Here is a 27,040-nt window from a genome sequence, read left to right as displayed (position 1 = left end):
GGAAGGCTCAAACACGCCAACATCGACTACAAGGAGAAACATCCTCTCATTATTCCAGGTGGTAGCCATGTTGCCAAGTTGATAGTAGAACACCATCACCAGCGAGTAATGCATCAGGGACGGGTGTTCACAGAAGGTGCAGTCCGTACTGCTGGATATTGGATTACAGGAGCAAGGAGGCTAATCAAACAGATTATCCACAACTGTATCACCTGCAACAGACTTAGGAAGAGAACAACTGAGCAAAGAATGGCAGATCTGCCTTCTGATCATATCAGCACCGAACCTCCTTTCACCTTCGTGGGTTTGGATGTATTTGGCCCTTGGTCTGTGGTCACAAGGCGCACAAGAGGAGGCCAGGCAAATAGCAGAAGGTGGCTGTTCTTTTTACGTGTCTTAGCACACGTGCTGTGTACATTGAACTGATTGAGTCGATGGACGCATCAAGTTTCATCAATTCCCTGCGTCGATTCTTCAGTTTGAGAGGCAGGGGCGGAGCGGGGGGGTGGCTTACGGGGCTTAAGCCCGGGTTGTTTTGTCAGAAGCCCGGGGTATTTTGGAGTGTAATTTTTTCATAGTTAGATGCCTGGCTGACAACTGTATAAAACAAAAAGTACACACAATATTCGAAGCACATAGTGCACACTGTGGGAATTTACGACTGTGCGTGAATCCCCCCCTGATATTGGTATGATCCAAGCTCAGGCACTAAGCGACTGAGCGAGGGGGCGGGGCAGCTGCTGCCCGTGAGTGCGCTGTTGGAGAGACGGAGCCAGCCATACTAAGGAGAGCTTAAGTTTGACAAGGTACCAAAGCAAATCATTCATACCGTACAAATAATGTAAATATGACGGTGCATCACGAAAGATTGATATGAAACTGATCACTTGACCAATATTATTTTACTTGCTCTTCAAGTGAATCAACTAATGGCGAAATGAAAATCCGAACAAATGCTATTTTTTTTAGAGAGTCTTAGCTTACGTGTGTTTATTTCATATTTTCAGTTCTTACCCTCCCCGACTAAATCGGTTTCAGTTATGTACTGAAACATAAGAATGGACATTCGAGGCTTCTTTCAAAGAAAAAACTCAGGTAAATGTTATTTTATATATTATGCTTTGTATGTTGTTCAGTATATTTCTATGCAAAACAAGAGGGATTTCAGTACACAGCAGGATATTCACATTTGTAACCAGATATTTACATACACTTTAGGGAGAAAACATAAAACATTTTTACTGTACAACATCAATTTAGATTAAACTTTTGTTTTAGATAAATATTGAAATATATTTTGAATTAGTTAAATGTCAGAATAAAGAGAGACAGAGCTGTCTATTTTTTATCACTTTCATCAAATTTAGGAGTACATGTACACTAAGTTTATTGTTAAATAATAAGAAAACTCCAGACGATTCCATTCTGAGCTGAAGAAGCTTCTGATAGGTTAGTAGAGTTCATGTGAGTAAACTGGTGGCACAGCTGTGGATGCATATAAGGCAAAACACAGAGCCTGTTTCTTTGACATGGGAAAATCAAGAGATGTCAACCAAAACACCAGGAAAAGAACTGTGGAGCTCCATAAATGTGGCTCAGTTTGAATACAATTTGGTGCCATTTGCAATTAAGAAATACAGATAGTTTCTCTCTTTACTCTCAAAGTTAACAAATATGTTTTTTATATTTATCAATCTAAAAAAATAAACATTTAGTCTGATTTGATGTTACAATTAAAAAAGTGTTTGTGTTTTGATCTGAAGAGTACATAAATATGTGGTTTCAACTGTATATTTGATGATTGTCAGCACAAAGAGGGAGAGAGAGGAACAGAGAGGGAGAGAGAGGAACAAAGAGGGAGAGAGAGGAACAGAGAGGGAGGGAGAGAGAGGGAGATGGAGAATGAGGACAGAACAGAGATGAACAAGAGCAGGTGAGACACACATGTTAGTCAAATGGTTGTTTACCAAAAGTATAACTGTATCATAGGTACTCATGTATCTAGTACCTAGTGTTTCTTTTTAGGTTTGCTATTTTTCAAATTCTATATTTATTATGTTTTGCAGGCTTGTTTGCACAACAAGGCTAAATAATTATATAAACTTTTCTCAATCTAAATATTGTACTTTGGTAGAATTAAAAAAATAAGTGTAGTGCAGGTCTATGATGATTTTTAGTGCTACTATCATCTAGTTCTGATTCTGGTTCTGTCTTGGTTAAGTCCTCAGTAGTCCTGATTTTGAACTGTTGTAGTCCTGTTTTAATTCCGGATCAGTTCTGGGTCTGGTTGAATTGGGGTTTAGTCCTCGTGTCTTGATACAGCCCTGACCTTGTTCTGCCTCGCTGCTTAATTAAAAAACTAGTTTAAGGTGTCTTGCACATGTGATAAATATTTTTCCCTATATGAAGTCATTCTTTTTTGAACAAAAGTCAAAACAGAGCCTATTAATCTTTCAGTCATTTCTACCCCCCCCCCCCCCCCCCAAAAAAAAAAAAAAAAAAAATCCCACATGCATACTACCCTTTAGGGCTAAGCCCCGGGTGTTTCAAATGTCTGGCTCCGCCTCTGGACATAACAATACCAGTAATGCAGCAGATTGATACATGTGAAATTAGATAGGAAATTATTCTGTGAAAAACATCTTGGTGTTGTACAAACAGCTGTTTGGCATACAGGTATGTGGAAAAACCTCACAATGCCTGGACTGGAGTGTACAGAATCTCTGGACAAGAAAACAGAAGATGGCACTGCCCTGTGTCAGGGGTCAAGTTCAATAATATTGATGCAATATGGACAAGATTGGCTTAGAAAACTGTGTACGAATGGACAAACCAAACAAATGGAACGATGCTAGTTGTACTAAAATGTACACATTTTTCTGCTGTAATGGTAGAAACATTTGGCAATGAATTGTTATCATTAAGGAAATATGGCTGATATGTTTGACAATTAAAATAAAATTCATATTAAATCTGAAACTTAAATTCAGCTAGTATCATTTTTTTTCTTTTTAAGTGATAAAATAGGCAATCAGTTTAATACATTTGCATTTTGTCTCTTTCACAGAAAAAAAATCCTTCCAGCAACAGATTCTTTTATGTAGGCAGTGCATTTTTGACAAGAGAGCTTGATGGTGGTGCCATCTAGTGTCCAAAGTATGATGGTTTTAGTTTAAATCATTTGGGTTGTATTTATATAAAACATATATGAAATTCACTTCTGAGAACTTAAATGTGGCAGCTTCTCTGAAGCAGTTTAACATATTGCACATGTATCTTTATTTAAACAGGAAATCTCAGATAAAGATGTATTTTGGATGAGTGACTGGCAGCAGATTAAAAAAAGGCAAATAACTTATAATAAATAAGAACACTTGGAGATTGGAACTCCTGCGAAAGGGAAAAGGCAAAAACTTTGTTTTATGAATATTTTATTACAACATGTTAACTTTAGCCTGTTATAATACCATTGTGATGTCGTGAGTTGTCATACTGCATGGAAAAAAAGAAATGTGTTGTACAGCTGTTTGTGATGGTTCTCAGTCATCCAGGAGCTTCGAAAGAAAGCAACAAGATTTTACAGTTGCTTTCTTTCCAAGCTCCTTAGACTACTATGACAGCCAACACAAACATATTGCCTTACACTTTGCCTTGAACAGCCTTCAGTTGGTGTGGCAATAAAAGAGGATCAAGATGTGTTTTACAGCTCTTTTCATGTCCTTTCAAATGAGATGTTTACTCAATATGATTTCTTGATTTTTTTTTTTTCAAGGTGAGTTTGATCTTCAAACATGAAGCCAAGGTCAAATGCTTATTCAACTTAGGTACTCATGTCCCCCAAGGCCTAGTATATTCTTATGAAGTTTAAAGATGACCATTAAAAAATTGTGGGTAACATAAAATCTTTGCTCATTATCACATTTGGTGTGACTTTGACGTGATTTTCACCTAAATTAAATCAACGTGAGCTGTTATTGGTATCAACCTTCACACAAAATTAGAACACAAGATCTTAAAATCTCTGGATGCTAAACTGCTAACAAACACACAAACAAATACTGATTACCAGAGATGGGCATAATCCGATTACTTTTTTCAAGTAAAGAGTAAAGTAAGGGATTACTATTGCAAAAACGGTAATTAGATTACCTTTACTTTCCCGTAGGAACGCTGCGTTACTGCGTTACTAAAACTGTGATTTTATTGCGAGAAATTCTCATGACAGTGACGTAAGGGAGTGCAACGTTCGTGACAACAGCTGTGTGCAGATCAACAATGGATAATAAATGGAGTGTGGAGAGAGTATGAGCATGCAACGTTTAAAGCGTGGAAGTACTGACGTTATTTTGAGTTTGATTCCATAAAAAGTGACAAAAACATTAGCGTCCGTTGTGCGTGGGAAGAAAACTTCTTTTTACAGCAAAAAAACCCCTAAACTTCCAAGCAAGCACCGAGTGCGCTACCACGTATTTCCGTACCACGGAAATTCACAGAGAAACTCGCGGATTCTTCCACTGACCGCTGCGGCACACCTGCACCAGGGTAAACCTCCGCCTACAACACTCCTGCTTTACGGGTGAAACTAGAGCAACAGGATCGCTGAGTCTTTAACTTTATTTATTTTCTGCTGTGTTTCACTTGCATCTATTTGAAAGACTGAGTGTAAACACAAAAAATATTTTATTTTATGTGCAGGAATGTGCAGAACATAGGTTTAAATGTTAAACAAATTTCTTCCAGTCAGAGAATGTTGCAAATAATTTAATTTTTGCTTGATGCATAAAGTTAAAAGCTTAAAACTAGTAAAACAAGTTTTAAAAAGGGACCTTTCCATTTGATTACATTTTGTATGATGGATTATGCAGAAAAAGTAGAATTGGGCTGAAAGATCTATCACTTTATCACCTATTCAGGTTGTAAATCATGTTTTTAAAAAGTAACTAAGTAGCTAAGTAACTAAGTGATTAATTACTTTTGAAAATAAGTAATCAGTAAAGAAACAGGATTACTTTTTTGGAGAAGTCATCAGTAATTAGTTACTGATTACTTTTTTCAAGTAACTTGACCAACACTGCTGATTACACACTCTCTCCTTTCAAGAGAGAAAAAGCCAATAGAGACATAATGAAGACAGACACATACAACACAGATAGACATGATCATTCAAGCCAAAATGCTCAGGTGCTCCTGACCCTGCTTTTTACCAGTGCTTTTTAAGGATTGAGAGTAAAAACAAACTTTGCAAATAAAATGGAAATCAAGATAAAATAGAGACTTAAAAAAGAATACAACAATCTTGTTGTCTCTTCCTCTTAGTTGGTCACTTTTTTTCTCCAGAGCTGTATTATCATCATGCAGAGCTGCAAAACTCTGTCCTTACAGGTTCATGTGTTATTATTTTATAGGCTTATGAGTAGTTTTTGTGAGAATGATCAGTCAGCTAATGTGCCTCTTCTTTTTGCTTTTAATAAGAATATGAGATGTTACCTATTTTATTATAGGGGTATTGCATATTGCTTAAAAGTAGCACATAATCACTTAAACTCAAGTGAAATTAGGCTAACTAGCTAATTTACACTAACTGCTGATTTAAATATTTTGCTGTTCACACACTTGGATACGCTCTTGTTTATCATTCAAAGCTTCATGTGTTTCATATCAGCTTCTCAGCAAACTGGTCACCCAGCAATAATGCGAACATCTGTCATACACACATATGCTACAAGCAACCTTTAACATGAAAAAAAAAATGAATGTTACCTCATTCTCCCCTGTAGAGGAGGGAGCATGTAATCGTTTTCTGTTTCTTTTCTGTCTGCCTGTTTGTTAATAGGCTTAGGTTGGCTAAGCGTTTGAATTTGACCTTTATTATTACCACCCAAGGTCAATGTTCACCTAAAAAACAAAACAAAAAGACCCTCAAAAAACCAAATAAAGTGCAAGTCACAGTCCAAGTTGTATCTACATTGTGTAAAGCAAAAGAAACATACTGACAGACTTTCCATATATCATATATATGGAAAGATATGGAGAGCGATGTGCAACACACTTAACACACTTTTGACATCATAATGATTCCATAACATTTTGCAAAATCTCAAATGCAGAAATATATCTAATAATCGTAAGTACACCTCATAGAGGCTGAATAATCAGTCACACGATCATACATTTCTGTCTGGTGTTGTAATTAAATCATGTCACGAATCTCAAAGAGAAACACAAACAGCAAAATTATGAGAAGGGTCCCAAAAAATGGTACTTTGAGAAGATACCATGTCAGAAGTAACGAGATGAAAACAATTATCCACAAGTCACAATCATTTCTTATCCACTCTAATAAATTGAATATTTTTTCTATTAACCATTCTACCCATTTTACCCATTCTGGTACGCTATCATCACCTAAGGATCTTCTAACTGTTAATTCCACATTTGCTGCTGGCCTTCCAGCTCTTCCTGTGTCTGGAGCGTCTGCAGAGATGCGGTTGTTAGCCTTATTGTGGGTGTCTCCTTGTGGTAACATCTTGCTGGTGTAGCGCCAATCTTTGTTTTCTGCAACTATCTGGTCTATTGTGTTGAGCAGCTCTGTAACCTGGGACTGGTTGCTGATCTTGTCACCCTGTCCGTTGTATTTATTAATGATGTGGTATCGGCTCTTGCATTTCCTCATTAGATCATTCAGATATTCATTCTGATCTATGAACTCTTTAATCTTCATTTCATCTGAGTCTCGTCCATCCTGAATAAAGACAACTGCAGCATATTTGAAAACTTCCTCTGATAAATACTGGCTTATTTTCTCAATAACAGCCTTCTGATGCTGCTGCTCTGTGGATTTCTCCACTTTGAGCACAATGAGAAAAGCATGAGGCCCTGGAGTGCACTCAGTGATACACCTCAGTATTTCAGGTTTCAGCTCCTCCTCTGATCTACCTGGGCCAGAGAAATCAGGAGTGTTGATCAAGGTAATCTTTCTTCCATGGAGAGATTTGGACTTAGTTTGGCATTCAGTGTTAACTACAAATGCATCTTCTCCAAACATGTTGTTTTCTAGGCTCCTTTTCCCAGCTTCACTGTCTCCCAGCAGGACAATCCTGTACATTTTTTCCACTGAAAGGAAGTGAAGACAATAAATAAATAGCAACATTTGGTTCTATTATTGGAGGGAAAAGAAAACAGGAAGGATAAACGTTACAAGTCAGAAACTTGACACTCCTGGACTACTCTGAGTTATTCCTCTGTTGTAACAGAGCAAGCTTGGTTACTTAAGGAATACAACTGAGTCACACTCATAACTTCTCAAAGATGTTGTTACCTTCGAGGTACTTTTGAGCCTGAGCTGTTTTTCCTTTTTTGGATGGAACTAAAAAAGCAAAATGAGCAAGAATAACATTATTCAGTTTATTCAGGACTGTTTATTAATATTGTCACATCAGTTAATTTACTACATTACATAGAGAGGAAATAGTTAATCATACATTCCATAGATTGCATTGCTTAATGATACACACAGAAACACAAATACAAATACACACCAAGAGAGAAAAGACAAACTCAAAGCTCGAGTCTGTGTGAGCATGCAAAAAACAAACATTCAAGTAATAATCTGTTTTTATGATGATTCTGGAGTTTGGCTTTTTATTTTGGATAGGTCTGCATTTACTCAGATCAAAAAGGTAATGTCACCTGGTTAACAGAATAATTCAGTGATTCAAGCTTCACAAATACCCAAAGTGATTTGTCATTTCTTTAAACAGGCTGTGTGGGCCCATCGAAACCAATAACATTTTATCTAAAATATGTAGATGTTATATCTGCAGACGTTTAGCATTAAAAGGACTCACCGGGCATGTTGGTTGAAGTGAATCAGCAAAGAGCAGAGCTTGATAACTCTTGTGTGTCTTGTTGCTTTTGACCTACCCTTCTCCAGGTTAGTTTCACCTGCTGTAAGAAATATTTGGGGGTGTGGATAACTGGAGATTTCCCTTTACACGGAAATGTAAGCAACATTTTGTTTCCTCTTTGCATTTATAAAGTCTTAAAACAAATAACTTCAATGTCACTCATTCTGTTTCCTTGTTGAGATCTAAGTTTTTCTTTCAGTCTTTTTAGTAGCCAATCTTCCAGTCCTGGTATTCTTCCAGGGCTTCAAATAAGAAAAAATGCACTGAAATTATGGTTGTTTCTCTTTATAAACATGAAGTAAGGATTTTGAATAAAATGCAAACGAAATAAATAAGATCAAATGTTTATTTATTGAAATAGATGACCATTAAGAAAAATACGACGGTGTGAACTAAAGTAAAACCAAGTAAATTTCGTTTGACCTGATAATAATATGTAATATAATGACTGAAATTCCTGATTTTGCCATGAATGGTTTTTGCACAGTGCTGTTGAAGTCCTGTCAGAGCATTTGAGTCCAGCTGAGGCCTCAACTTTGACAGCGCTATGAGAGCACCTTTATTTTTATTTTTCTAGCTATTCACTTTTTCTTCATTTTCCTGTTGCATGACTCAATTTCTATCACATTTTAACTGTTGGACAGATGGCATCACAAACTTTACTCTTGAGTGCTTTGACATACAGAGGTGTTTACTGTCAACTCAATAACTGCAAAGTTTCCATTTCTCGTGTTTGTAAGAGAAGCTCAACTCATCACCGGTCCACCACTGTGTGGTGCTGTGACGTGTTTATGCTGATATGCTGGGTTTGGATTTCATCAAACGTTGCACGGCTAACACCTCCACCTCAGTCTCTTCTGTCCTTCTATCCAAATTATTCCAGAAGTGTTGTGTTTTTTTTGTAATTGAACTCATGAATGGTAAATGATGCATGTGGAGTCTATGATTATTAGCTTTTGTTTTATTTTTTTTATATTTGATTTTCACTTGTGAATAGTAAGCCTTTCATCATTGATGTTGTGCTGACACATTCATGAATTTCACAGAGCAACAAACTCTAAAACCATAAGCATCTTTTTCATTCTTTGTTTTTCTTCCTCCTTCCTTGTTTTCAGTGCTTCCTCTACCCAGAACTGGTTTGTCCTGAATGCTCCAAGAGAGGATGCTTTCACTTTTTGAATACAAAGCAAAAACAAACAAGGAGGAACTGAAGTAAACTGAAGGTGGCTGTGATGGCAAATTATTATGTTAAAATTATTTGAGTTTGTTTATTTAATTTTCAGTGTCTTAAAATAAGTTACTGTTTCTAACCTTTCACATAGAAAGAAGGATAAATTGCCCCGACTATTAGACCCAAAATTGGCACTGCGCATGATTTTTAATGGCCTCACATAGTCTTTACTGTATGTTTCCTGCAGCCAATACCCTTTTTTTTTACAGTGCAAATGTGTCAAACCACGCCATGTGTAAATGCTCCCTGATTGGTGTGATTGTGCCATGCTACACTTTGCTCAACCAGGAAATTATTGTCTTTCATTGCTCAGCAGTGCTGTTGTTGTATTGTGTGTGATAAGACCTTTTGTATAGAAAAATCACTTTAATTACTAAACAGTTTATCCAAAATTACTTGAATTAAAGTTGGATTTCTGCACTTCAATTACAAATAATTTAAAATGTACTACGTGGGAATACAAAACAAAATTAAGAAAAGAAAAAAATCCTAACTGTAACTCATATGGAAGCAGTAAGGATATAGTTTTCTGCATTTTAACTAAGTTTTTATTAAATAAATAATTACTCATATGAAAGGGCATAGAGAGAGAGAGAGAGAGAGAGAGAGAGAGAAAGAGAGCTGCGCAACATACTTTGTTTCAAAACGATGCCCTGTGACATCACAATGACGCCATAACGCTTCGCAAAATCTCACATTGCATGAATATAACTTAAAATCTAAAGCTTTTACAGCTCATAGAGGCCAAAGATTTCAACTAGTTCTGCTCCAGTCATATGTATAAAGATTATAATACACACCATTTTAGTATGTAATGCTTTAAGGTCATAGTTCAAAGGTCAGACATCAGCATGTTGTACTAAAAACATCATAGTTTTAGTGAGTTCTGACTCTACCTGTTTGTTTCTGTATTCGGCAGAGTAAAAGTGAACTTTACAAGCTGACAAAAACATAATAAATATATAAAAAATCAGTGGTTTGGATTATATGCATGCTTTGCTGCCCACCAGCAGGCTTGATGGGATATATTCGTGTCAGAGACAGACTTTTTACATTACACTATTTCTGAAAATGTATATATAATGCAACAAGATTTTTAGAGTTTGATGTCATTATAGAGACACCAGATAAGGCTTTTGGGGGCGTGGTTTCAGCCTTAGGTGTGATTAAAGGAAGCAACTAAAACACAGTTAATTATTTGCTTTATTGCTTATTTATACATAAAAGAGAAACCTTGCACAAGGTTGATACACTATACCCAAAGACGTACAGAATAAAGACAAAATATATGTTAAGATGTATTTACTAATTCCATATTATTACATTTTTTTAGAGCATTACATAAAAGCAGTTATAATTCTTTGGTGGAACAGAGAATATGGTAAGACAGAAAGCATAAACTGAGTTCACACTAATTTCTGATTGGATTATGTTTTTGTTTTTATAATCTAAAGGTAGACACAAGTACAGTAACCCATGGTAAACTGAATCAACTACAAGACATGTATACATGTTTGGAAAATAATTTCTGTTGGAAATATGATATTACAACAAAAAGATAGACAAAGAGAAAAAAATGTTTTTTTCTTCATGGAGTAGAATATTTCTTTTTAAGAAAACAAAAACAAAAGAAACAATGACTTAAACAATATTTGTGACCATATCATGCATCCTGTATCTTTTAAAACATGTATGATGTTGGTCTTTAAATTAAACCAGTCACACAATCATACAGTTCTGTCTAGTGTTGTAATTAGATCATGTCATGAATCTTTAAAAAACCCACAAACAGCAAAATTACCAGAAGTGTCCCAAAAAATGGTACTTTGAGAAGATACCATGTCAGAAGTAACGAGATGAAAACAATTATCCACAAGTCACAATCATTTCTTATCCACTCTAATAAATTGAATATTTTTTCTATTAACCATTCTACCCATTCTGGTACGTTACCATCACCTAAGGCTCTTCTAAGTGTTTCTACCACATTTGCTGCTGGCCCTCCAGCTCTTGCTGTGTCTACATCTGTTGTTCCTGCTGCGTTTGGTGTAGAGTCTAAAGCTGAAGCCACTAATGTTATCGCTCTTGCTATGACTGATACTATAAATACAGCTCCCTCCTTTAATAATGGTGCTCCTGCTGCTACAACTACACCAAACAGAAAACTAACAAAGCACTCCAGTCCTCCTGCTTCTTCTGCTTTTTGAACAACATTGCCGTCTTCTCTTTCTCCTTGGAGAAGTGGATCTTCTTTTGTCTTCTCTCCTTCTTCTCCTGTTTTCTTTTTTGTTTTTCCATCTACCATGCTTGTAATTTCTGTCAGGGAACCTTTGTTTTTCACTTCTGATTTAGCTTCTTTCTGTCCAATTAATTCCTCTGCTCCGTTTGTTGTTCCTGGGGTTAAAACTACAACAGCTGGTCCAGAGAAAGCCTTTGCCACTGATTTTGCTGCACAGCCTGTCAATTTGATCATCTTATTCTTAGAGACACTGTTGTTAGCCTTATTGTGGGTGTCTCCTTGTGGCAACATCTTGCTGGTGTAGCACCGATCTTTGTTTTCTGCAACTATCTGATCTACTGTGTTGAGCAGTTCTGTAACCTGGGACTGGCTGATGTCACCCTGTCGGCTGTATTTATTAATGATGTGGTATCGGCTCTTGCATTTCATCATTAGATCACTCAGATATTTATTCTGATCTATAAAGTCTTTCATCTTCATTTCATCTGAGTCTCGTCCATCCTGAATAAAGACAACTGCAGCATATTTGAAAACTTCCTCTGAGAAATACTGGCTTATTTTCTCAATAACAGCCTTCTGTTGCTGCTGCTCTGTGGATTTCTCCACTTTGAGCACAATGAGAAAAGCATGAGGCCCTGGAGTGCACTCAGTGACACACCTCAGTATTTCAGGCTTCAGCTCCTCCTCTGATCTACCTGGGCCAGAGAAATCAGGAGTGTTGATCAGGGTAATTCTTCTTCCATGGAGAGATTTGGACTCAGTTTGGCACTCAGTGTTGTCAACTTTGAACACATCTTCTCCAAACACGCTGTTTGCTAGGCTGCTTTTCCCAGATTTACTGCCTCCCAGCAGGACAATCCTGTACATTTTTTCCACTGAAAGTGAAGACAGAACATTAATAACCTATGTGTGCTCTTATTAGAGGGAAAAGAAAGCAGGAAGGAAAAACATTGAAAATTTAAATATGCTCCCCAGGTTACCTCTGTGCTATTCCATATAAGAAAAGCATGAGACTAGGAGAGCACTCTGTAACAGGGCAAGCTTGGTTTACTTGAGGAATGCAACTAAGGCACACTCATGTCTCCTCAAAGATGTTGTTACCTTTGATGTACTTTTGAACCCCAGCTGTTTTTCCTTCCATGACAATCATAGTTGGTGGAACTAAAAAAGCAAAATGAGTTAGAATAACAGATAGAAATTATTGTCTTTGCTTAGGACTGTTTATTTACGTCATCACATAAATGATTACTGATGTTAACTCAGCTAATTTGCTACAGTACACAGAGAGGAAATAGTTAATGGCTTGCATAGATTATATTGCCTAATGACACACACACACAAAAGTTGTGTTTATTTATTTATTTTGAATACCTGTGTCTTCTGCTTGTGCTGTGACTCTTTTTGGTCCCATGTTTTCCTGCAAAACTGTAATAGTTGGCCCAAAGAAAGCCTCTGTCAAAGGCTCAAATCCAGGGCCTGTTAAGTTGATCCATACATCCTTAGACTGCCTCACTGACCCTTACAGAAGAGAATAATGGCAATTATAATATAATAATATATAATTAATTAGTACAACAATAACAACAATGCACACAAACACACACTGTTGCATTTCTTACTCTGTTTCTATTCTGACCAGTACACTTATTATCGATTATTACTCCATGTGAAAAGTCCAACTGAGATTTAAATTTAATTCCCAAAACAGACCTTGCTGCATTACTCATATCAAATAATTAATGCAATCTGGTGATAAGATTAATAAAATAATAATTTGTCCTTTCTCAATACAAGCATCCAGCTTGGCTTGCTGCAACTTACAGATTTATAGATAATAATCTTAAAACTTCATCCAATTGTCTTTTTCAGTTATTTAAAATTTAATTTTTAAAATGTAGATATCATTATGTCTTTAGGGTTATAGGATTAACTTACCAAGCATTTTTGCAGTGAATGAGCAAGAAGCGACGATGTTGTGTGTCTTGTTGCGTTTAAACCCAGTGAAGATTTCCAGGTTAGTTTCACTTGCTATTAGAAATATGTTCATATTGGAGGTGGGGATAGCTGGGGGTTTCCCTTTATGAGGAAACAAATTGTTGCATGCATTTTGTTTCCTTTTTACACAGAACATATTAAAACAAATACATTAATTGTAACCCAGTCGGTTTTTTTTGCTCAGATTGAAGTTTTACTTTTTGTGACTTGAACTCAAACAATCTTTTGGTGCTGGTCATTTTCCAGAGGTGTAATTATTTTAACTTGCTTTGAAAAAGTAAAGGCTTTTAAATTTCAGTGAGTGAAAGCCAACATATAATTGAAGGCTACATTTTAAAAAATGTGGATATCAATACTTGAATTTGTTTGGAATGTATTATTTTAGAGTGCCAGCTTGTGTTTGTCCTTTACGTTTTGGAGTGATTTAAAATTTGTAAGTACTATTAAAACTGGGTTTATTTGTATGTATTTAGAGCTGCATTTGAATACAGTAGGTGAAATGGCATTTTACCCATTCAGTTATTGATTTGCTGTTGTGCTTGTTGTCCTCTTGCATGGCCCGATTGTAGTCAAGTTGTAGCTGTTGGAGAGATGGCCAATCAATCAAGTCAATGAATCAATAACTGATTGAAGGGCTTTCAGCTTTAATACAAAGGGTTGTACAAAATCTTTCCATGAACTATTTTGCAAAGTTGGTCAAAAGTAAAGACTCTAATCTGATATGCAACTCCCGTCTCTGATCCATTCCCTGAAGTCTATCTGATTTTCTCCTTGTTTTTTAAGTTCTTTTTTGTTCCTCCTTCCTTGTTTTGAGTTCTTCCTCTACCTAGAACATATTTATCGTGTGTGCTCCAAAACAGGATGCTTTCAGTTCTTAAATATAAGACTAAATGCTTAATAAGCCACAGCCAAGCAGCCACTGAAGGTGGCTCTGATGGCAAAGCAGGAAAAACAGCATTTGGTGATTTCCAAGGGTTCTAGGCAGCAGGTAGTCACTGACTGCCTCATCCAATGTTTAAAAACAATATTTAAAAGTATGTCAATTTGTCCATTTGATTTTGAGCATCCTCCATTTTTTGTGTACTATTCATTTAGTTTTCAACTTTTATTTTGAAATGGTAGCTGAGGGGGAGAGGTGCATAAAGAGCAAGTATGGGATACATCTAGGCTTTAAAAAACAACAACAACAAAAAAACAGAAGTTTTTTAGTGAAGAAAGATTGTTCTTAGTTTGGCAAATTCCTTTATATTTGTTGCTATTCCAAAAGATGGCGCCGGTGAGGTCGGCTGCCGTCACGACTGCTCCGACCACCTTTTCTTTGTCTTTGTTTTTTAAGTTAGTTTTCAGCGTCTCTAAATCGGCAAAATCATCACCATTGGGTACATTAGGTATGACAGTGACACTCTTGTTTCTATTGGTATACAATGTACTCACAATTCGAAGTTTTTAACTCTGGATCCGAGCTGGCCGAGTGAGATCTTGAGGGAGAACAAAGGGAAGCGGTGGCCTAGAGGGAAGCGAGCCAGCGTCAGCAACAGGCTGAGAGCTCGTGCACACCGCACACCTCTGCCTAGCATCCTGCTCGCCAACGTCCAGTCACTGGAGAACAAGCTTGATGACCTCAGGGCCAGGATAAAGTTCCAGAGAGACATTCGGGACTGCAATCTCCTCTGCTTCACCGAGACATGGCTGAACCCAGCGGTGCCGGACCACGCCATCCAGCCAGCCGAGTTCTTCTCGGTTCACCGCATGGACAGGACACAGGACTCGGGGAAGTCAACGGGAGGCGTGTGTTTAATGGTGAACAACAATTGGTGCAACAGTGCGAACGTTGTTCCTCTCACACGCTCCTGCACACCAAATCTGGAACTACTGTCCATCATGTGTTGTCCTTTTTATCTACCTCGGGAATTTACATCGGTCATTATAAGTGCCGTTTATATTCCACCACAAGCGGACACGGTCACCGCCTTATGCGAGCTGCATGAGGCACTCACACAGCACCAGACACAACACCAGGACGCTGCGCTTATTGTGACGGGGGACTTTAATACCTCAACCTCAAATGCGCAGCGCCGAACTTTTATCAACACATCACCTGCCCCACCAGAGGTGAAAGGACACTGGACCACTGCTACACTACGGTCAAGGACGGCTACAAGGCACAATCTCGCCCTCCGTTTGGCAAATCCGATCACGCCGCCATCTTCCTCATGGCAAAATACAAACGAAGGCCGAAACAGGAAGTTCTGGTTCAGAGGAAGGTCGCGCGCTGGACGGATCAATCGGTGGCCGCGTTACAGGACGCACTCGACGACGCAGTCTGGGGCATGTTCAGAAACAGCTCCATGTCTCCAAGTCAACGTGTTTACGGAAGCGGTTGTGGGATTCATCGGGAAACTAGCGGATAATACCGTGGAGACAAAGACTATCACAACGTTTCCCAACGAGAAGCTGTGGGTGGATAAAACCATCCGCGACGCTCTGAGATCCCGCACCGCTGCCTACAACACGGGACTCACGACAGGGGGACATGGACCCGTACAAAGCCGCGTCATATAACGTGCGGAAGGCGGTGAATGAGGCGAAGCAGCGCTACGGGAGGAAACTAGAGTCACAACTCCAACAGAGTGATTCTAGGAGCCTATGGCGGGGACTAAGGACAATAACGGACTATAAAGCACCAACAACCGGTATGACGAACGCGGCCGTGACTCTGGCAGACGAGCTGAACACTTTCTATGCTCGCTTCGAGGCTGCAGCTAAGGACTCCAACGATGCTAGTGCTAGCGGCGCTAACGGCTGCAGACAGGAAGATACTGCCAGCACCGGAAACATGCTCGTCATCTCCGAGCATGAAGTAAGGAGAGCCTTCAAGAGAGTGAACACCAGGAAAGCAGCAGGACCAGACGGCATCCCAGGTCGTATCCTCAGAGACTGCGCATACCAGCTAGCTCCTGTGTTCACTGAGATATTCAACATCTCTTTATCTCAGTCGGTCATCCCCACATGTTTCAAAGAGTCCATCATTGTTCCTGTCCCGAAGAAACCCCACCCTGCTTCTCTCAATGACTATCGCCCTGTAGCCCTCACCTCAGTAGTGATGAAGTGCTTTGAACGCCTGGTCAGAGACTTCATCATTTCTTCACTACCAGACACACTGGACCCACTACAGTTCGCTTACCGTCCAATCGTTCCACAGACGATGCCACCTCTCATCTCCTCCACACATCACTTACTCACTTGGACACTAGAAGGGGGAATTATGTTAAAATGCTCTTCATAGACTACAACTCTGCATTTAATACCGTAATTCCCTCCACACTCACCACCAAGCTGGAGCATCTGGGACTCAGCTCATCTATGTGTCAGTGGATCTTCAACTTCCTAACTGGCAGACCACAGGCAGTAAGGATGAGCGGACATGTCTCAGCCTCCACCACTCTCAGTACTGGAGCCCCCCAGGGGTGTGTTCTGAGCCCCCTGCTGTACTCTTTGTACACATATGACTGTGTGGCCACTACCAGCTCCACCACCATCATTAAGTTTGCTGACGGCACCGTTGTGGTGGGCCTGATCTCTGACAACAATGAGACGGCCTACCTGAAGGAGATTAGGAATCTGGAGAACTGGTGCCAGAGGAACAACCTCCTTCTAAACGTCAGTAAGACAAAGGAGCTGATAGTGGACTTCAACACTAAGCAGGAGAGGAACTACCAGACCCCCGTCATCAACGAGTGCCCAGTGGAGAGAGTGGACAGCTTCAAATACCTCGGAGTTCACATCACGCAGGACCTGTCATGGTCCTGTCACATCAACACCGTGGTGAAAAAGGCCCGTCAGCGTCTCTACCACCTCAGACGCTTGAGAGACTTCCAACTGCCCTCCAAGGTGCTCAGGAACTTTTACTCATGCACCATAGAGAGCATCCTGACAGGAAACATCTTAACCTGGTTCGGGAACAGCACCATGCAGGACAGACGAGCTCTACAGAGGGTTGTGCGGTCAGCTGAGCGCACCATCTGCTCCAAGCTCCCTGACCTGCACTCAATCTACAGCAGGCGGTGCTGGACCAAGGCCAGGAAGATCGTGAAGGACCTCAGCCATCCCAACAACAGACTGTTCTCTCTGTTGAGGTCAGGAAAGAGATTCCGCTCCCTGAAGACCAACACAGAGAGACTGAGGAGGAGCTTCTTCCCGCAGGCGATACGGTCTCTCAATCACACCACCACACAGTACTGACCCACACATACAGTTCTTACACACACACTGGACATTCTGGACATTGTTATCACTTCATCACTTAATCACTTTAAGCATATTTGCACTGCACAAGACACTAAATAATGTGGATTGCACAACACTGGTCACTATATTCTTCATTTCCAGTTAATACTTGTACAGCTGCTGTTATTGTGTATATATATATATATATATTTATATTTCTTCATACATTCTTATATAGTTCTATACTGTGTATTGTGTATTTTGTTGTACAGTTATTTTATTTTTTAACTTGTAGCCAGTAACTTGTAACTTTAATTTTTATATTTTATTTTATTCCTTCCTAGTAAAATTTACCCTTTTTAATTTTCATATTTATTTCCTATCTTATTCATAGCCTTTTCTTTTTTTCTTTAGGTCACGAGCAGTTATCGTACTGTGTATGACTATGTACGTGACAAATATAATTTGAATTTGAATTTGTATTCTTGTTTTTATGGTACTACTGATGACATTCAAACACACTAACCTGATGACTGACTTTTGTCTTATTTCCTAATGACTGTGTAATTCTTCTCTCTCTGTTTCTGTTGTTATTGTTTTGTGTGTATGTTCCTTCTTCCTTGTTTTGAGTACTTTCTCCACCTTGAAATGGATGCTCCGGTATGCTTCAGGAGAGAGCATACCTTTCAGTTACAAAAGTGAATGCAGGAAGGAGCACAATATGGCAGCACCCATAATATATTTATATATATTTTGTACTTTTTCATTAAGAAAGACTGTGTTTAATGTGTTTGATGCATTTACCAAAGCACAATTATTAAGAGGAACATTTATAAACATTGTATATTCAGCTTGTGATGAAAATATTAAATCAACTGTTATGTACTTGTTACATGCCCCAGGGGGATGTTTCTTCTTCCTACTAACTCTTTGTTTTGTCTAGGCTCCACCTCCTCTGTCCTGATTGGATGCTGCTCAGAGTCCAGCTAATTGTTAATCAGCAGAGCACTGCTTAAGGCCTGTTTCTGGGCCCCTCTGGCCATTTTGATTGCCATGCCTGTGCAGGCTTGCATGCCTTTGTGACTTATATGTGCATTTTTTTTCCCTTTCTTTATTCAAATCAGGCAACAAAGTACATACCTCATTTACATTGACATAGTTTTTTTCCCCCCTTTTCCCTTCCCCTCCCCTCTTTTTCCCCTTCCCTTCCTTCCTCTCCCCATCCTTTTTACATAAAATATAATTATCATTATATAAACAATCATATCTATGTCTATACATACACATTTATTATCCTAAACAAGTATATTCAAAGGAGGGAGAGAGGGAAAAAAGAAAAAAAAAAAACCCAAACGAACCCCCCCCCCCCCAAAAAAAAAAAAAAAACAACACCTGCATATATATAATCTTGGGGCAGATATGAGAGGAGGCCAAACCTCTCAGCTTTACTTATTAAAGTAATCTATAATCTATAAATCTGATAAAAATATCAGACAAAGTTTTAAATATTTTAGACCAGTAGGTAGTGATATTAGGACATGTCCAAAACATATGTGACAATGAGGCAGAATTCTGGCCACATCGATCACATCTTGAATCGGCCCCTGGAAACATCCTTGAAACCTTCAATTTGACAGATGGAGCCTATGCAAGACCTTAAATTGTAGCAGTCCGTGTCTGCAGCAGACAGAAGTGGAGTGAACCAGTTCTTGTGCCTTAGTCCATTGATCTTTAGTGATGTTAGTAGCCAGTTCTTCACTCCAAGCATTTCTCAAGTGGTCCAATGTAGTTGTACTGTCTATTTGCAAAAGTTGGTTGTAGATCCTAGAAATAGCTCCTTTCTTTAGCGGGTTCATTAAGAATAGATCATCTGAAACTAGCTTTTGTGGTTCATTGGGAAAGGATGGAAACGTTTCTTTAATAAAATGACGTATTTGTAAATACTTGAAAAAATCTCTGTTTTCTATGGAAAATTTTTGTTGAAGTTGTTGAAACGAAGGAAAAAGATTATCAATAAACAGATCCTTGATTGTGTGTATCCCTTTGGAAGTCCATAGCTGGAATGTTGATCCTGAGAGCAATGTGTATGCTTGATTATGAATTAATGGTGTAAAGATTGAACATTGACGCCAATGAAAATGCTTTCTAATTTGAGACCAAATTTTTAGTGAGTCAGACACTACCGGATTTTTACATTTATGCTTACCCAGATCTGAGTTTGAATGAACCAAAGATTTAAGAGTATTGGAGAAAAAAGTCATACTTTCCATCCGTTCCCAATCAGGTCTATGTTCCCCACCCCAGAATGACATACAATGTATATTACAGGCCCAATAATAAAACTGAAAACAAGGCAACCCCATTCCTCCTGTAATCTTGGCTCTTTGGAGAAATATCTTTTTTATTCTGGGTGTCTTTTTGTTCCAGATAAACTGAGAGATTAACTGGTCTATTTTCTTAAAAAAAGGTTTTGTGATCAATATTGGGATACATTGAAACGAAAATAAAAATTTGGGTAAAGTGCATCTTTGTGCATTTATGTACATTTTTTGTATTCATGTTCAGACTGCCTGTAGGGGAGAGCGGCCTTTTGTTTCGACACCCTGTTTTTTCCTGTTTATGTGTTGTTAGGTAGGTTATGGTTATAGGTTGTATGCAGAGGCGGAGCCAGACATTGCATACACCCAGGGCTTAGCCCTAAAGGGTAATACGCGCACGCGGGGGGGGGGGGGGGGGGGGGGGGTTGGAAATGACAAAAAAAACCTGCTGTGAAGTTGAAGATTTATTAGGCTGTGTTATAAGCTTTAAAAAAAACAAAACTTAATATGAGAAAAAAAATATCACATATGCAGCTTAAAAATAGTTAGGTTAGTTAGTTAGTTAGCAAGGCAGAACGAAATTAGGGCTGTTTCAAGATACGGGGACTAAACCCCATTTCAACCACAGCCAGAACTGATCCGGAATGAAAACAGTAGAATAACAGTTCAAAATCAGGACTACTTTAGGACTTAACCAACAAAGAACCAAAATCAAAACTAGATGACAGTAGCACTGAAAATCATCACAGATCTGCACTACACTGACAACACCTCTTTATTGTGGTAACATGAGATTGTATCTTCGAGGCTTGAGTTTTGCAAACCTATCAATGACATTTTCAGGGTCAACATTATCCAAGTACTCATTTTCAATAGATAATATGGCCAAATCATTCAGCCTCTCTTGTCCCATGGTTCTCCTTAGCCACATGTGGAGACGACGCAAGGCACTAAAAGAGCGCTCACAGCTGCAGCTACTGACAGGAATGGTTAGTGCAATTCTAAAGATGACCTTCAGAGTTGCGAACATGTCCTTGTCAAGCAAGTGGAAGGCAGTTGTGATGTCGCAAATGTCCTCTTTTTCCATTTTTCTTTTCATGAGGTTTTTTGCCACAACAAGTTCTTCAGGCTTTATCGTCACATGGTAGTGTGCCGCAATGGGTTTTAAGGCATCTTCGGAAAGGAATGTTGGGGAGGATGGATTGCATGCCTGAATGCTCTCCATTATTTTCTGTCCTGCCCCAGAAAATCTGTCTGCTAGCTCCTGCAACATTCGGTCCAAACAAGGAAAGAATATCTCGTACCTAAACTCTGCAGAGCTTGTGAGATTTGGTGTTGCACCACACCTGGACTCAAGTACAAATCCTTCAAGTCTTTTCTGTTTGTGTCGTGCCCCCTGATGAATCTGGATGTTGTAGCTTCCACAAATGTCCATGGCCTTCTCAAATATTTCCTCAGCAGCAGCCTCTGTGCGCAGTTTACTTAGTGTATCAGCTACCGACATCTTGTACTCCACAGCTTTGCCCATGTCTAGCCTTTCTCCCTGCAGGTAGCGGTGCAGGCCTTCAGTGATGCCAAGCAGCTGTGAGAACATGATTAACATGTACACAGTCTTGGGTTTTGACAGCTTGGACAAGATCCCTTTAGCAATAGGAGTGTTTGTGGCCTCGAGAGTTGCTAAAACTACAGAAATGTTGTTGAGAAGGGCTTTGATGGAATTTACTTGGCCGGCCCATCTTGTGTTAGAGAGCTGAACAAGCTCACATGCAAACAGTCCAAGGTCCTTTTGCAGTTCCTTAAACTTTGTGTGGTTTACCAGGGAGGTGTTAAAAAATGTGTAGACATTTTTCAAAAGTCCAAAGAAGTCAGAAGCAGCTGGAATAGCCTTGCATGTATGGCAAAGGACAAGGTTGAGCTCATGTGCATAGCAGTGCACATATACTGCTTCACGGTGTCTCTGTCTGAAACGGGACTGCACACCACCCACAGGACCACTCATGACAGATGCCCCATCATAGGATTGAGCAACACAAAGTAAGTCACTGAGCGTGTGATACTGCAACAGCTCCTCAATAGTGTCTGTAATGCACTGTGCATCAAACCTTTCTAGTTTCCGTAGACCAAGAAAACATTCTTTGACATGGCCTTTACATGATACAAAACGTACACACACTGCAAGCTGTTCCGTGTGCCCATCTCTAGCCTCATCAGCCATAACAGAGTACATCTTAGCTTCCTTCATCTCTTTAACTATATTTCCAGTTATTTCATGTGAAATACTGGTTATCATCTCATTTTGTGAAAAATGAGACAGATAGGTAGCATGTGAGACAGGACTGTAATTTTTCAAAAATGGATCAAATGTTTTCAGCAGCTTCATGCACTCAAGGAAGTTCCCTTGATTATGACTGGTGGATTCCTGCTCATCGTGGCCACGGAATGGTATTCCTTGTTCCATCCATCCATCCATTCGCTTCCGCTTATCCTTTTCAGGGTCGCGGGGGGCGCTGGAGCCTATCCCAGCTGTCATAGGGCGAAAGGCTGGGTACACCCTGGACAGGTCGCCAGTCTGTTGCAGGGCTAACACATAGGGACAGACAACCATTCACACTCACATTCACACCTAGTGGCAATTTGGATTATCCATTTAACCTATCCCCACAAGCTGCATGTCTTTGGACGGTGGGAGGAAGCCGGAGTACCCGGAGAGAACCCACGCAAACACGGGGAGAACATGCAAACTCCACACAGAAAGACCCCGGCCTGATGGTGGAATTGAACTCAGGACCTTCTTGCTGTGTGGCAACAGTGCTAACCACCGTGCTGCCCTTGTTTTCCAAGGAAACTTGTTACAGCTAAGATCCTGGGGAGATATTGTCGTCTCTCTGAAATCTCTGCTGCGCTTGCTGATCTAAGTTGCTCAACAACGTCACCTTGGTTTTTTGTGGTCTTAAAGCTGTGCCAGCAGATCATAGAAGACGAATGGCTGGAACTCTTTTCGTTCTCCCTAAAGGCATTTAAAGCCCTCTTCCAATTGCAGAACCCTGAATGACTGAGGCCATCTTTTTTTAAAGTATTCTGCTTCCCAAAAATGTGACATGAAAAACAGAAAGCCAAGTTCCTCACAACAGAATACTCCAGCCATGTAAACTGCTCACACCAACTCTTATTGAACGCCCTCTGCTGGCCTCCAAACTGGCTCAGCGGATATTGTGGGAGGACATTTTGTCTTGGACCACTTTCTAGAGTTCCTAAATCATCTCTTGCTGCTCCTTCCAGTAAACCTCCTTCAGTTGTCCTTAACGATTCACCTGCTGCATCAAGTTTGTGCCATATTATTTTTAATTCTACCAAAGTACTCTATTTAGATTCAGAAAAGTTTATATAACTAATTAGCCTTGTTGTGCAAATAAGTTTGCATAACTTAATAAATATAGAATTTGAAAAATAACAAACCTAAAAAGATATACTAGGTACTAGATACGTGTTCTGATGTTTTGGCAAACAACCATTTGACTAACATGTCTGTCTCATCTGGTTCTTGTTCCATTTCTCTTCTGTCCTCATTCTCCTCTCCATCTCCCTCTTTCACCCTCTCTCTCCCTCTTTGTGCTGACAATCAAACCAAACACCAACATCATCAAATATACAGTTGAAACCAGATATTTACATGCTCTTCAGATAAAAACACAAACACTTATTTAAGGTAAAACCTCAAATTAGACTAAATGTTTAATTTATATTTGTTAAATTTAAGAGTAAAGAGAGAAATTGTCTGTATTTCTTAATTGTAAATGGCACCAAATTGTATTCAAAATTGAGCCACACTTATGGAGCTCCACAGTTCTTTTCCTGGTGTTTTGGTTGACATCTCTTGATTTTTCCCATGTCAAAGAAACAGTGTTTTGCCTTATATGCATCCACAGGTGTGCCACCAATTTACTCACATGGACTCTACGAACCTATCAGAAGCTTCTTCAGCTCAGAATGGAATCGTCTGGAGTTTCTTATTAATTAACAATAAACTTAGTGTACATGTACTCCTAAATTTGATGAAAGTGATAATAAATAGACAGATTTCTCTCGCTTTATTCTGACATTTAACTAATTCAAAATATATTTCAATATTTATCTAAAACAAAAGTTTACTCTAAATTGATGTTGTACAGTAAAAATGTTTTATGTTTTCTCCCTAAAGTGTATGTAAATATCTGGTTACAAATGTGAATATCCTGCTGTGTACTGAAATCCCTCTTGTTTTGCATAGAAATATACTGAACAACATACTAAGCATAATATATAAAATAACATTTACCTGAGTTTTTTCTTTGAAAGAAGCCTCTAATGTCCATTCTTATATTTCAGTACATAACTGAAACCGATTTAGTCGGGGAGGGTAAGAACTGAAAATATGAAATAAACACACGTAAGCTAAGACTCTCTAAAAAAATAGCATTGTTGTTGTTCGGCTTTTCATTTCGCCATTTGTTGATTCACTTGAAGAGCGAGTAACGTAATATTGGTCAAGTGATCAGTTTGATATCAATCTTTCGTGATGCACCGTCATATTTACATTATTTGTACGGTACGAATGATTTGCTTTGGTACCTGGTCAAACTTAAGCTCTCCTTAGTATGGCTGGCTCCGTTTCTCCAACAGCACACTCACAAGCAGCAGCTGCCCCGCCCTCTCGCTCAGTCGCTTAGTGCCTGAGCTCGGATCATACCAATATCAGGGGGGATTCACGCACCGTGTGCACTATGTGCTTCGAATATTGTGTGTACTTTTTGTTTTATACAGTTGTCAGCCAGGCATCTAACTATGAAAAATTTACACTCCAAAAGACCCCGGGCTTCTGACAAAACAACCCACGCTCCGCCCCTGGTTGTATATCAGATTGCAGGATAGCCAAACCAGACAGTTCCTATAGCTCCTCTTCATCCTATACCAGTACTTGGTGAACCTTTTGAACGTGTCATTGTGGACTGTGTTGGTCCATTGCCCAAGACAAAGAATGGTAATCAGTTTTTACTGACTGCAATGTGCACTTCGACTCGTTTTCCAGAAGCTGTCCCACTCAGAAGAATAACTGCACCTTTGGTGATTAAAGTTTTGACAAAGTTTTTCACTACTTTTGGTGCACCGAAAGTAGTCCAGACAGACCAAGGAACTAACTTTCTGTCTAAACTTTTCAAGCACGTCATGCAGACTCTTGGGATTAAGCATGTTGTGTCAAGTGCATACCATCTTGAGTCTCAAGGAGCATTAGATCACTGGCATCAGACACTCAAGGCAACGTTGCAGAAATACTGCTTGGATACTGGAAAAGAGTGGGATGAGGGAGTACCCCTGATGGTGTTTGCCATACGCGAAGCTAAGCAAGAATCCCTTGGGTTTAGCCCAAATGAACTAGTGTTTGGTGATTCTGTTCGGGGACCTTTGAAGTTGTTGAAAGAACAGTTCTTGTCAACAGACCATGTGATGAAAACTAATGTTCTGGATTATGTTTCACAATTCAGAGAGCGCCTCCCTAAGTCCAGGTTGGCAGCTGCAGAAACCCTCTCCTCTGCTCAGGGGAAGATGAAGAGTTGGTATGATAAGAAAGCTGTTCCTCGATCTTTCAATCCAGGTGACAAGGTTTTGGTTTTTCTACCAACTGCTAGCTCTGCACTATCTGCCCGTTTCTGTGGACCATACCAGGTGGATAAGAAAGTAAATGACACTGACTATGTGATTAAAACACCAGACAGGAAGCGTAAAACACGCTTGCGCCATCTCAATATGCTCAAATCTTATCATTCTAGAGCTGATCCTCTCTGTGGTCCCGCAGATAAGTCTGTGCCATCTCCATCAGAGCAAATCTCATCTCCAGAAACTCTCTGTCATGTGACAGCTGTGTGCAGGCAGGAAAAGGACCCAAAGTGCAGACTCCGGAGACAGACGTGAACTCAAAAAATAGCTTTAATGCTGAACTCAAAGTAACAAACATTAACGCAGGCAGGAAAACCAAAACACACAGCATACTGTAAGTGAGAGTAGATAAGAGTAGATCACGACACTAGTGATCTGACGTTCTGTATCGAGGCTTCGAAGCTTGTGTCGAGTAATGGAGGGGGCGTTTCCGTGATGCACGTATCGAGGCTTGCTTCATTTATGGGACGAGCTGAAAATGATGACGTCCGAAGCCTCGCTTCCCGGCTGTACCACGTGACTGGTTCATGAAGTGGTTCGAACTTTGCCGCAAGATATGACAGCGATATAAACCCCTCAGACTTCATTCAAAATGTGGGTGTTTGATGGAGAGTTGTTAGTGAGAGTTTGGAGACAGTTTGGAGGTTTATGAGAGTGAGGAGAGAAAGTCAGGAGAGAATGGAGCCAGCTAAGAAGAGGAGGATGTCCTCCCCTGTGTGGGAACATTTTGATCTTATTCCTCCCAACAAGGTATGTAAATTTCTGCAGAAGATGTATTTTCATAATACTGATGGTACAATAAAACTTATGTTAAGCTGTCTGTACTTTTGTACAAGGTGAAGTGTTTGCTATGTGCCAGGGAGCTGGGATATAACAACAACACCTCATCCATGCTTAGGCACTACAGAGCTTTGCATGAGAATAGGGGGAACACTGATTGTGGAGCAAGACCAGGTGAGCCATCAAATGCAATGATAATATAGCATGCTGTAATGTTACTAAATTATATAATATTATATAATGCAATAAGTGACGTGTGTGATATTTATATTTGTGCTTTGTTGTTGTTGTCTTTCCTCAGGAAAACAATCTCCAATAGATGAAGACCTGGTTAGCATGGTGATTGAGGACTCCCAGCCATTTAGCATTGTGGAGGACAAAGGATTTAAAAGATTTGTTAAATCATTAAATCCTAGCTATGTTCTCCCCACTAAAAAGGTCATACAAGTAGTGAAAATTTAGTTTTTACAGAATAAAATGTGAACAGGCAGGACTGAGGCTCAAAGCCTCAGTGTGTAGCTGTCCATACCTCAACGTTACAAAAGCACAACCACTGTCCACACCCCAGCCACACCTCACCTCACAGTAAATGATCATTTCCATTTTAAGCATTTCCAAATAATCATTTTCCATACTGCCAGTAAAAATATAC

The 27,040-nt window shown here is 39.4% G+C and overlaps 2 protein-coding genes and 2 long non-coding RNA genes across 4 annotated transcripts; 1 reads left to right on the top strand and 3 right to left on the bottom strand.

The window, feature by feature from the left end:
* Positions 1-495: 495 nt before the first annotated feature.
* On the top strand, positions 496-1,867 carry LOC309703881. The gene is made up of 3 exons (XR_014276065.1): positions 496-806; positions 1,008-1,095; positions 1,809-1,867. It is a non-coding gene; the product is annotated as an uncharacterized lncRNA (long non-coding RNA).
* Positions 1,868-4,579: 2,712 nt separating this feature from the next.
* On the bottom strand, positions 4,580-7,919 carry LOC309703323 (uncharacterized protein). Its single transcript, XM_082528114.1, has 3 exons — positions 7,848-7,919; positions 7,319-7,366; positions 4,580-7,113 (listed from the first exon to the last, which is right to left on the bottom strand). Exons 1-3 carry the CDS (start codon positions 7,852-7,854, stop codon positions 6,191-6,193), a joined length of 978 nt encoding a protein of 325 aa, XP_082384240.1. The 5' UTR covers positions 7,855-7,919; the 3' UTR covers positions 4,580-6,190.
* Positions 7,920-10,331: 2,412 nt separating this feature from the next.
* Positions 10,332-13,372, bottom strand: LOC309701961 (uncharacterized protein). Its single transcript, XM_082526315.1, has 4 exons — positions 13,313-13,372; positions 12,749-12,895; positions 12,479-12,538; positions 10,332-12,252 (listed from the first exon to the last, which is right to left on the bottom strand). Exons 1-4 carry the CDS (start codon positions 13,317-13,319, stop codon positions 10,892-10,894), a joined length of 1,575 nt encoding a protein of 524 aa, XP_082382441.1. The 5' UTR covers positions 13,320-13,372; the 3' UTR covers positions 10,332-10,891.
* Positions 13,373-23,243: 9,871 nt separating this feature from the next.
* On the bottom strand, positions 23,244-24,604 carry LOC309696897. The gene is made up of 3 exons (XR_014273693.1): positions 24,526-24,604; positions 24,233-24,320; positions 23,244-23,529 (listed from the first exon to the last, which is right to left on the bottom strand). It is a non-coding gene; the product is annotated as an uncharacterized lncRNA (long non-coding RNA).
* Between the last annotated feature and the right edge of the window lie 2,436 nt (positions 24,605-27,040).

Source organism: Aulonocara stuartgranti (assembly GCF_965226115.1).
Source record: "Aulonocara stuartgranti genome assembly, chromosome: 3".
Classification (NCBI taxonomy): Eukaryota; Metazoa; Chordata; class Actinopteri; order Cichliformes; family Cichlidae; genus Aulonocara; species Aulonocara stuartgranti.
Note: the sequence above shows the minus strand (reverse complement) of the source record. Positions and strands in the feature narration are given on the sequence as shown.